The sequence below is a fragment of the Meleagris gallopavo genome, chromosome Z (assembly GCF_905368555.1).
Source record: "Meleagris gallopavo chromosome Z, MGAL_WU_HG_1.1, whole genome shotgun sequence".
NCBI classification, from domain to species: domain Eukaryota; kingdom Metazoa; phylum Chordata; class Aves; order Galliformes; family Phasianidae; genus Meleagris; species Meleagris gallopavo.
The window spans coordinates 61,101,758-61,114,427 of NC_139435.1; the positions used below are offsets into that span (position 1 = coordinate 61,101,758).

General features: G+C 38.5%; 1 protein-coding gene across 2 annotated transcripts in view; it reads left to right on the forward strand.

The window, feature by feature from the left end:
* FER (FER tyrosine kinase) overlaps positions 1-9,836 on the forward strand; it is a 183,818-nt gene extending 173,982 nt beyond the window's left edge. For both annotated transcript variants that reach the window (XM_085212751.1, XM_085212752.1), the window contains one exon: positions 1,991-9,836. In XM_085212751.1, coding sequence (XP_085068877.1) covers positions 1,991-2,133 — 143 coding nt within the window. In that variant the 3' untranslated portion in view covers positions 2,134-9,836. The remainder of the gene's footprint in view (positions 1-1,990) is intronic.
* The last annotated feature ends 2,834 nt before the right edge of the window (positions 9,837-12,670 follow it).

The following is a 12,670-nucleotide window of genomic DNA, read 5'->3' on the forward strand; positions in this document are numbered from 1 at the left end:
ACAGCCTTACTGAATGAGCCAGCAGTGTGTGCTTGCAGCCTGGAAGGCCAACTCTGTTCTGGGCTGCATTAAAAAAGGGACGGCCAGCAGGGAGAGGGAGGTGATTGTCCCCCTCTACTCGGCTCTTGTGAGGCCCCATCTGCAGCACTGCGTCCAGGCCTGGGGCCCCCAGTACAGGAAAAATGTGGAGCTCTTGGAGCAGGTCCAGAGGAGGGCCTCTAAGATGATCAGAGGGCTGGAGCACCTCTCCTGTGAGGAAAGGTTGAGGGAACTGGGCTTGTTTAGCTTGGAGAAGAGAAGGCTCCGGTGAGACTTCATTGCGTCCTTCCAGTACTTGAAGGGAGTGTACAAACAGGAGGGGCAATGGCTGTTTAAATGGGTGGATAGTGATAGGACAAGGGGGAATGGTTTTAAAGTGAGACAGGAGAGGTTTAAGTTAGATATTAGGAGGAAGTTTTTCACCCAGAGGGTGGTGATGCACTGGAACAGGTTGCCCAAGGAGGTTTGTGGATGCCCCATTCCTGGAGGCATTCAAGGCCAGGCTGGATGTGGCTCTGGGCAGCCTGGTCTGGTGGTTGGCGACCCTGCTCATAGAAGGGGGTTGAAATTAGATGATGATTGTGGTCCTTTTCAACCCAGACCATTCTAGGGTTCTATGAAATCCCTTGTTCTGTCCTCTACAAATATGATGATTTCATCACAAAGATCTTCAGATTGGCTAACTACTCCCACTGACTTTGTTATCCTTCATGTGCTTGGAAATGGTTTCCGGGATAAGCTGCTCTGTGATTCATGTGAAGCTGAGATTCCTGTAGTCATTGTGTGTTTCCTGCCCTTTCTGAAGATAGGAGTATCATTTGCTTTCCTGCTGGTTCTTGAATGTTTTTCCACTTCTCTTGATCAGTCAAGTACTATCAAGATTGGCCTCTTGGTGACATCTGCATCTGCACCTGCGGTTGCTTCTCATCAGGTTCTATGAACCTATGTATGACCAGTGTGCTTAGGTATTCCCTGACCTGATCTTCTTCCACCATCTTGCATATTCCTTGCTCCAGACTTTTCCTCTTGTCCTTCATGCCTAGTATTCCTGGAAGCCAGTCTTGCTAGCCACAACAGAGGCAAAGAAGGCATTCAATTCCTCAGCCTTTTTCATGTTGTGTCCCAACATGCTATGCCTTCTTGAGCAGTAAGCCTACATTTTCCCTAGCTTTTGTTTTGTCACCTGTGTACTTACCAAAGCCCTCCTTCTTGCCTTTGGCATCTTTGGCAGGATTCCACTCTTGCTGGGCTTTTGTTTTCCTACCCTCAGCCTAGGGTGCTTGGCCATTGTCTTTGTATTCCATCCAACATATTCATCCTCTTCATGCTCCCTTTTTTTGCTTGAGTTTTGCCAGGAGCTCATGGTTTTCGACTGCAGGCATTCTGGGATTTTTGCTTTACTTCCTGCTCATTAGGAGGTTGCCTTTTTTGTTGTAGGTACATCTCTTTAGTCCATTCATCTATAGCTTTCGAGTTATCACCTGCAAATAAGTGGTTGTTCATTCTCATGTTCATCTCTAAGTCATTGACCTCCTTCAGTTTTGAGAGCAGAGTGCCTTCAGGAGCAAATCAGAAGAATATTAGCGTTAGGATGATGTGGGAAAATACCAAAATAAGAAAATGAGGGGGAGGAAAAAAACAGATAAACTGTAGGTGGGAAGGGAACCTCTTGAGGATACAAACAGTGGAAGAACAATGAACATAAAGGTCTTTGCATTTTGAAAGACATATTGACAGTTTACCCTACACAACTTAAATGTCATTAATACCTGAGCTTGGGTTAGATTAATACTTACCCATCCTTACAGGGTATTGAAGAATTTGTTCATATTACAGATGTAAACAGATGTAAAACTGACCCTCAGTTTATTTTTTAATCATGAGCTTTGCACATTTCTTTTTATATTTGTCTCTTCGGTACTGAACTTTTTCCCCTTTTCTTGTGTACCAGGTTACCGAATGTCAGCACCACAAAAATGCCCAGAAGAAATATATAAAATAATGCAGAGATGCTGGGACTACCATCCCGAGAATCGACCAAAATTCAGTGAGATTCAGAAAGAGCTATCTTCAATCAAAAAGAAAGTGACATAGTGATATACTGGTGCCAAACTCAATATGTGGGACTTAATTTTCCATTGAAGTATTTTTTCCCCTAAAACATTATGCGTTTATACAACATTATTTGCAATATTCATTTAGGATTACTTTAAAATTAACTGGTTTTTATATACATGTGTACCATCCTGAATTATGTCTACACCTGCATTAAAGACATATACTGCCAAATGCTATATATCCACAGTACTATTGTCATTTAGGTTACATGTAAATAGGAAAGCACATACTGTAGATTTAAGGAACTGTGGCTTTTATGTGTTTTACAGTAAGTAACTGCTAATGACATTTTTCAGAGTTTTTCTACTTAACGCAGTCTTCGCACTCTGCTGTCCCTGTCTCAGTTGTCAACACCAGCAGCTCTCTAACATGGTGACTGTGTCATGCATGTTGGCCTTAAGACTGAAGACAGTTTTGACAAGTATTTCAGTCAGAAATTTTTGTATTTTTCAAATTCTGTCTGCATTTTATTTTTTTTTTAACGATAGCTTGTTTCAAGTGTAAAGGTCAATTAGATTCTGGATGTAAGTCTGCTTACCAAACAGCAAAATCCGGAAATTTCTTCTGTGGAAAACTGAGCTACGTGTTCATTTCTTACCGTGCTATAGTAAGTTCTTATGACTTTTTATGTTATTTACCTGTGTCCTTTACTCTACCCCTCTTTTTCCTATGAAGCCATCAGAATTTAGTAATGTGTCTCCTTTAATTACCTACGTTTGTTTAAGAAACAAACAAACAAAATAACAGTTATTGAGTACATTCGTTGTTAAGAAATACTGCAAATCGTCTGTCTTCCAAAGAATAGGTAAAAATGATAGGCCAACGGAAAGAGATTTGCTACTGATAGCAGCATTGTAATAGGTGACCAGTAGCATTGATCTTAGAGGAGTTAAAGAATGTGAATTTCTAGATTTACTTTCAATCCTGATTTTTTTTCCCTTAAATTGGCAATAACCCTCAGTGTGCAGTTGGAGCTTTTAAAAGGTTACATAAAAAAAAGCACATTCCATGCATAGTGTTGATGGGAAAACACTATGTTTATATGGCATGAGAAATTATCCAAGAAACCCAAATAAGAACGTGTATTTTAAGTCTGTGACAGGTGGAACAAGGCAGAGTAGAAATACTAACCTTCTAAATTTTTAAAATCATTACAATCAGGTTTTAAAAGATGGGGGATAGACAAATTGTAAATGTCACCAAAAATAAAGGAAACTTGTTAAAAGGAAAAAAAAAAAAAAAAAAAAGGTAACATTCCATAGAATAAGATACAGTAGATGGGGAATAGAGGAAAGGTACAGTGTGTTGCTCTGACTTTGTGTTCTTTTTATAGTGGGGATTATTTTCTATGGCGCTACATAGAAACAAAAACAAGTTACAGTACCCTGGTCTGAGCTCCAGAGTTCAGGTGCTTAAGATTTCTTCATGAATTAAATAAAATTTTTCAGATCAAGGAATGTCTGTTACTGTTAATACAAGTAAACAGGAACTGAAAGTAACACAGCATTATTAGCCCTATGTAGAGAAGTCCGTGGCTACATTGCATTTTTATTTCCCTTAAGGTGGCTTCTCTATCATCCACAGAATTTATGCTCTCTTGAAGCATATTTGTGGTAGTGCAGGGTGATAATGATTAAGGGCTATGTGTGACAAAAATATGTGTAATCTAAAAGAATTTGTCTGAGGGCTGCTCCGAAAGTAATGCATCCTGTTTTATTATGTTGGTCCCTGACATCAGAGACAGGTGATGGTGGTATGGCAGCGGAGGGGCAGCCTGACGGTATGGCATCTGACATGGAAGTGCAGATGAAGCAAATGTGTGTCACTGAATTCCTCCATGTAGAAAAAATGGCACCCACTGGCATTCACTGATGCCTGCTGAGTGTTTGTAGAGCCCGAACAGTGAGGTGGTGGGTGGTGCATTTCAGCAGCAGTGCCAGCAGTTTACCTCCACTGGTGCAGCTTTTTACAAGCACAGCATGCAGGCTCTTGTTCTTTGCTGGCAAAGATGTGTAGCTCATGGTGGTGCCTGTGTTCAGAATTAATGTATTGTAGTTGAGAATTTGCTCTATCAAATAGTGTTATTGTGCTCTTTGTATCTGTTGTACTTTCCATGGAAGTCAGTAGGAGGCATTACTTTTGGAGCATCCTACATGCTACCCATTAAGTTGTAGTACTTGGCAAACTTGATGGCCTGAATTGAAGCTTCCTTATCAGGAAGTTCCTTATACTGGACATATTTTCCTTATAAGGAAACTTCCTTATACTGGACATATTTTCTTAGTACTGTATTTCCAAGTAGCCCAAAGATATTTTTCAAGAGCAGTGGGAAGCATTCTTGTTCGTTTGGGTGCTTTTAAGTATTACACACAATTTGTGCCTTAATTTGCTTGTATGCTAATGCAAATGCAAGTGCACTAAGATTAAGAAATGCACCACAACAATATGGAAAAATCCCTGTCTCAAATGTGGTATTAATTCAACTGCTGGTCATTAGGTATGCACCAAGAAAGTCTGCAAGTAAGGGTAATAGTGTCTTGTCTATCAGCATTCATTGCTTCTCTGGAGAGTTGATATTCTTCTTCTGTGAAAGAGATGAATTATATTTCTTTGCTATGTGCCCTTGACAGAAAAAAAAAAAAAAAAAAAAAAAAAAAAACCACTTCTTTTTTAACAAAATACTATTTTATTTGTCCATCTTGATTCTCATATATAGATAAGAAATGCATTCTTATTTATTCTGAAATGATTAACATTTGTAATTCATATCACAGTTCTGTTTAAATGTAATGTACTTCTTAAAAAATGGGGATAATTCAGCAGCAAGAGGATATATTGTTGCTGCTGAAGTAAGCATAACTTCAGCTAAAAAATAATCATTCTTCAGGAGAATACCAGCTTGAGTTTAAAATAAAATAAATTATAACACATATGAAAGGTATAAAATAAATTTAAACACATAGTCTCTTCAATTATTTAATACTTTTTTTTTTTTTTTTTTTTTTTACAATTAATTTTTCAGTGTTTGTGGCAGAATTTGTTCATCTTTTCTCATTTGTAGTTAATGCCATTATACTTTAGGAAGTGCAATCCATACCTATGAATACTTAGTCTCTAAGTTTCTATGAATTTGTTGCTGGAGAGTTTACAAACAAAACTGCCCTATGGTGAAATGTAAAAGACAGACATAGTATTCAGGAGCCAAAGTCACCATATCTGCTTTCTGTGAACTTTTGATGACTGAAGTCTTGCATTATGCATAGGTTGTGCAGGCACTTGCAGCTGCATGTAGCTTGTAGACTTGATTTGCTATGGGGAGTTCACAGAAAATGTCAGTCTCTCTTAGACATGCAGTATTTCAAGTAAGTTCTTAAATCTGCACTCAGTTTCAGCCAGGTAGAGTCCAAAGGAGTTCTGAACTGTGTACACTGCTAAATGGGAGGGACTCAGAATACTCTTAAGGGCTGAGCCCAATTGTTAGCTTCAGAATTCAGCTGTTGGTGAAATCATGAGGATTCCCTCAGCATTTCAATTTTATTGGAAGCAAAGTATTGAAAAGCATCATGTCTGTAAACAAACTCACTTCAGCAGAGGTGTAATCTTTTAGATATAGCACTCCACCTTATCCTTCCAATGTACATTTTCATCAGTTTCTAATAAAACTAATGAGGCAGTTTTTCATTAGTGACTAAAATTATTTTGCATTTCTTCTTCATTTTGTAAAGTCTCATCCTGTTTATGTGAAACAGAGAACTAGTTAAGGAAACAGTAGTTTATTGCTTAATCTGTGTCTTTAACCACCTGTGATAATAACCCACACCTGACGCTTAGTATGATGTTATCCGTTCATTATCTATTATGACTATTTTAACTACTTTGTTAAGGTTATTGCACCCATTGTAAAGATACTGTTGATAAAAAGCACATGCAATAAATAAATAAGTAAATAAGTAAATAAATAAGTACTTCTCCTGAGGTTACATAGAATAACCAGAACACAGAAGCATTTAAAAATGCTTTGTATCTCTTCCCAGATGTCCTGCTGCTTGGATAGTACCAATTGTCGTTAACTTCAAAGCGTGTGTCCTTAGTCTTACTGTCACGTCCTCTAAATGGCAGTGCCACTGATGCATTTTCAACTGTGAATTATTGGAAGAGATGAGTTAGTGTGTAAATAGTGTCATCACAGATGATATTTGGGAGCATTAGTCCTGGAGATGGCTGGTTGTAACAAGCAGTGATAAATCATTCTAAGGATGGAATGAAAAGAAAGAGGCAAATTGGGAAGATCCACTTCCTATAACAGCTGTCTCATTTGTAGGCAGTACTAATGTTGTTACACCAGTGCACTTGTATTTGTAACGTTTTTATGACTAAGAGTAAATTAGTTTGCTATTAAAATAAGAGTTCATCAGTTACTATGTTTTTCTTAAGGCATAAAAGAACTTGTGATATTCGTGCAAGGCTATTTCTTGGGTGTTGTGCAGGGAAGAATACGGAGAGGAGGGAAAAATGCCCCTTGTACCAAAAAAGATACCTTCTTTTTTTTCTTCTCCCAGGAATAAAGAGCTTTAATTAGTAACAAGAAAGCACAGAGGAAGACCTGTATTCCTGAAGTTCCAAGCAATCATGGCTTAAGAGTGGTCTGGTAAATCAGCTCTATTAAACAGGTTTTCTTCTGATTTCCACCTGCAGAAATGACTGTAAGAATAAAGTCATTAAACACTCACAAGTAATGGCTTATAAGAAAAAAAGGCATGAATGGCAATGCCTATGAACTTTCTATAAGAATAACATCAGTAAAGAGTATTATTTGTAGTCTTATACTAGAATTCCCCCAGCACAGCATTCCTTCCTAAAACACAAAAAGAAAAAAAAAGAAAAAAGAAAAAAAAAAGACAACAAAAACAACAGGAAAATAACCCACGTAAAAGTCTCAAGCTGAAAACCCAAAAATTCGTTGTCAAGTTCTGAATGGTCTTTCTAGTGTTGCTCCTGATCCTTCACTGAAGCAGATATTGCAGCTGTGATTTCAGCTCTGTTCCTTTCTCAGCATTGCATATTTGTGCTTTATTAACACTCAGCTTCACTTGCAGACTTGGCTTGGTGAGAGTGTTCCTAAATTGCCACTATCTGGAATTGCGATCTAGTTTTAGGAGTACAAAACCTTACAGACCAAGTACAAAGCTGACGTATATGAGTTCTGAGAGAGGTGCATCTTCCTCCATTTAAATCATCCAAAAAGTTAAAGCGTTTCTGCTTCTTAAAAGAAAAATCAGAGGTTCCTTCTAGATTACACGTGTTGATAACATGTGCAAGAAACTTCTACCACTAAAAAAGCACAGATCCACGTTATCATCTCTGTGTAATCAGCTCAGTCTTTCCTAACATATGAAAAAATCCCTAATTATCAAAGTCAGTTGTAATATGAAACGCTTATTTTGTTATGTAAACTAGTTCACTCAGATCCTGTGCTTAAATTATTCAAGATCCTTCCACTGCTCACAGAGAGGTGTGTGGGGGGTAATTCCAGCTGAGCTCTGCTGTAGTGCTCTGCGCCCTGCGTCTCTGAACTGTTTTTTAGTTCTGACACTGCCACATACCACACATGGAGCCTGTCACATAACTCAAGGAAGTTACTCTTGCGACAGAAAAGCTTCAAATATCTCTCTGGCTTAGTTTGACTCAAAAATGTTTTAGTGCCATTATACCCTCCTGTGGCAAAGTGTTTGTATGAAGACTGAACTAACTGTGAATTAAGGTGAAGCGCATTGTCCAAACTGTTTCCAATCATGCTACAAATCCTGGGTGTATCATGAATTGTACATACCATAAAAGACACTGAAAAACAGCATTCCTGACTGCCTGTTTTGTGATACAGAGCGTCCTGCTCACACTGGAAAAATTATGAAGCTAATTGCACTCCCGGAAAAAAGGATGATTTGCTGTCAGACTAGATTCAAAATGCTATCTTTGAAATTAGTAGCAATGACTTAATTCTGACTAAACATCCTTGTACATATGCCTTCTAATTGCCAGGAATTTCCTCTGAGTATTGATTTGCATTATTTATATCCATTTTTCTTTTAGAAATTTGACTTCCATATGTGATACAATGTTTACTTACACTGGTAGTTTTACCCACTACCTCCAAATGCTGAGACATGCAGCTTCAGGAGCTGAGCATTGCTCAGTCTGCAAATTCTGCAGGGAGTCAGTCTTCCAGGAGGTGTCCAAGTTGATACATCTTAAGGCTTTTTAAAGATCAGCAGAAGTAATTGTTTCAGTTCAAACCTGTTACAGTATTAACAGCAATCTTCCTGATAGGAAATACCACTATAGTAGAAGCATTTGCATTTTATTTGAATTGGACAAGAGGGTAGAACTCTTCAGTGCAAAAGTATAGTTAGTTGCACCACTCTAGTGCAAAGGTGTAGCTCTCACCATGAAAGTGAATTGCTAGATTCCAACTAAAATGGCTAGGTGCTCTTGGCCATTCCGGTACGTGGCGTGGATGCAGCCAGTTTGCTGTAGGAAGGGCCTTGCAGTCTGCAAGGGACACTTCTGTAGAACACTTAATGCTCGCTGCAGTCTACCAACAAACCTGCTGTTGAGGGGAAGCTTGCTGCATGGTGAGTTGTGGCTGATCGCTGGCATTGCCTGAGGTTGTGCATAAGGAGAGAGCAACAGCATTATTTCATTATCAGTATCCAGGCAAACAGAAGAGGAAATATGCAAGGGGGAGCTGGTATTCTCTTTCCTTCCATCTTCTGTTTGGTCATGTTACAGATCCAAACCTCCAATGTTTGGATTCATATTCCTGCTGTTGTGTAACCTGTAACTGACAGGTTAACCTGTTGGGTTTTTTATCCAAAAAACATGTAATAGGAAGAAACAGGTTCATTGTACAGGACACGAAAGTCAGGCGGATTCCTGAAAGGAAATGCTGAGGACTGAAACCCCATTTTTCCCTTCTATAAAAGGACTGGATAGTTACATGCATATCCAAAGGACTCCCAGAGAGTAGTCTGGGGCTAACCGTTCTAGGATGCCTGTTTCAGTTGCATGTGTTTCTTTTCCTTTGTGCCATTGCAGCAGCTGGGAATGGCAGAGGGGCACTGAGGGAGGCCTGGGTCACAGAACTACATGCAATGGACCCTCGACACCACTGATCCTGAGTGGGGTACAGCTCGCAAACAAACCTTCTTTTCCAGTTTGTGCCTGAGTTAAACACCAGCAAGTTTAATATCAGGTAAAGCACCTTTTATGCTCCTTGTTGTTTAAAAATAATACATTTGTGAAATATTGGTAATACATAACACTGGAAATGAGTGCATGGATAGTAACACATGTAAAAACAAACAAAAAATACCCACATCACAAGTTCATCTGACTTTTAAGCAAGACTGAAAATGATGACTATGTAATACAGTTGCCAGTTGTCTGTCCTTTATAATTTTAAATAGATTTGCAATCTAACTCCATTTATTTGCCATTTTTTAATATACTTTAAGGTTACCCTTTTGAACTTCAGCTAACTTTTTTATTTTCCTAGGCTGATACAAAACAGAGTTCTTGTAAACTGCAGGCCAATTTTGAATAATGCTCTGTCTTTTCTCATGGACAAGTTACATGTCCCCTTTTTACTGTACTCTTCCAATAAATGTAAAATATCTGTATCAAGCTGTCTCATTTTACTTGATATTGAAACGATGTATTCATTCATTTGGTCCATAGCCAAGGGAAGACCGAACAGTGCTCAGGGGAGAACTACAATTCAAAGTAGTCTGTAGTTCTCTAAGAAAGAAAATCAAATGTTCAGGTTTGTTTGTTGGGAAGTTGTTTTCTTTGGCAACTTCAGGAGTTATCCATTTGATTCTTATGCCTAGTTTGCCTGTCACTTGTCTCCTCTTTTAATGGGGAAGAGACGAGAAAGAGTGACCAAGTGGGCACAAGTGGAAGAAAATGTTGGAAGAGGTTTGAAACCTGGGGCTTTAGCTCTGCAGTGCTGATGATGGTGTAACACCATGCTCATTTTAATTCAAGCTAGAATTACGCTAAGCAAAGCTCTGAAAAGCAAACATCCATATTCTGCAAAATCCTTCCTCTTTCTACACAGGTTTCCAGTTAAGAGCAATGCAACAATGTAAATACGTATCTCAGTTCTATGCTGTTTATTTTGAATGAAACCAATCTCTATAATAATTTCCATTTTCACCATGCTTTGATGCAATTTCTTCTATTTCCATAATCACTTTTTAGTATTAGTTAATTTTAAGTCTACAATACAGAAGTTATGGCTGAGGTAAAAAAAAAAAAAAAAAAAAAAAAAAAAAAAAAAAAACAGAACTATTATGCTACAAAAAAAGATTTAAATATCTTTTCAGATCTTGTGGCTATAAATAAGTCACTGAAAGAACTTTTCCAGCTGCCTTCTGCTCCTTGCAGCTGCACCTTGCTCAAACACACAGCACCAGTGGAGTGACAGCCTTTGTGTACCCACGCATTTTAAGGAATTAAATATTACTATTCCCTCTTACAAACTCTTTGAGGTACTTTTGTACACCATCTCCCAATAACCATTCCTGAGAGAGATGTAAATCCAAAGCTCATCCCTCGGATGTGCTGATGGGTATTGAAACAGAAGACAACACAGCGTGGGATTGCACATAGCCATGCTACCTCTCTGCTGGGTCATTTATCTGCAAGATAATTTTAGTAAAATTTGCTGCAGTTAAGTCTGTTCTGCCCAGCAATGCCCCACCTTTCAGTTACAAAGACATTGTTGGAAAACGTGCTACTGCCAAACACCGGACAGTACTGGCTCATCAAATTTCCTCCTTTGAAGTGTCACAGCAGTTCTTTAGGAGATTAGCCTTCAAGGTGATCAGAGTCTTCATATAGTCCTACATTTTTTACTAGTTTAGAAGTAAAGTAGCTGGAGTATAAAAGATTATGTTCATAAGACTTCTCAGAAGATCCCGATGGAGGTTGCGCACATAAGAATCACTTTAAATAGCAGTCATAGCATTTCCATATTCTTAAGATGCCTCATTTAGCCATTCAGACACGTCTTCCCTTAACAGACATAACTAACAGTCTGCAGTGACAAAACAGTCCTGTGCAGGAACATGAGTGCCACAATTCCAACACTACAAAAACACCTTGTTTCATATTTCAGTTCAAGCTGAATTTTCAAATTAGCATTTCTGTGCCAATCTGACCTGTGAATCCTGCTCCAGCAGGTACTGTGCAACTGGTGAAACTCTCCACAGAATACATTTAGGCATAACAATGTTGATAATTTGCATTCATCGCATTTTATCCAATTGCCCAAAGTTGACATGTCGAAATGAGATTATTTAATTCTGTCTATAAGCAACAGCCATACCTCCCTCCATTTTACATCCAAATAATGCATGTTTAAATATGTTTTGATGCTCATGTACAAAACCTTTCCTTAAGTTTGGAGAAATACTGTTTTAGTCAAAATATAGATGCTCATTAGTCTTGTTCAGAGACACAGAGAAGGATTATATCAAAAATATGTGCCTGCCTTCATCCTGTTCTTTGTGGATTTGAAGGATTGGGATGAAGTATGTTTGGTTTGGGGAGTGGATTTTTTTCCTTACAGCATTTTCAGGTCAGTGGCCACCTGATTTGCTGACTTCCTTGAAATTTGCTTGTGAGTCCCTAACCTGCCACCACTTCCATGCTTAGAGAGCTTAGCTTGGACCAAGAACTATACATTGTTCCTATTTTTAACTTCTTTGGCAGATCTACCCAATTAACCACCCCACACACTCACTCCATGCCTCAAACCAGCATAGATGTGAAGAAACTTGCAGTAACTCACACTTAGTCAGCATGGAGCTGATGCACCATGAGTAGGATGTACCAGCAGTGGCATGATTACATGGCTCCAATATGAAAATCGTGATAAGGACGGTGTGATCCCCATCACATTCAGTGAGGCAGTTGGATTTTAGTCCTCCTTTGAGTCATGTTCTAGTCACAATATTCTCCAAAAAGAATTGAGGAAAGAGTGAAATCGAACTACAGGCTAACTGAATACTCAGAAGAGCAGACTGAGATTTGGTCATGCTGTAATGGGAAGAAGCATGTGTCATCTTCAACGCACATTCAATGCTAATGAAATATTAATTCTCTGACAGTTCGAGAAACATGAGATTGCTTTAGGTACAGCATAATATATTGAAAGATTTATCTACTTCCTCTCTTGAAAGTTTGCATTGCTAAGTGTAATTCATGACAGAGGTGGTATAGAGAGGGGTAAGGAGGATAATGTAGTTTCTAAAGTTGTTTCTGCAAGCAGTAGCTATGAAAGCCCATCGTGGTTACACTAACACAGAAAATTCAGAGCCACTGTAAAGTTAGACCAAAACGTTACTCTAAGTCCTTATTTCCAAGTCTCCCACTCATCTGATTCCACAAACTTGTGGAACCAAAAATCCTTTCCAGTACTTTACAACCCTGAGTTTGAAACAAAAAA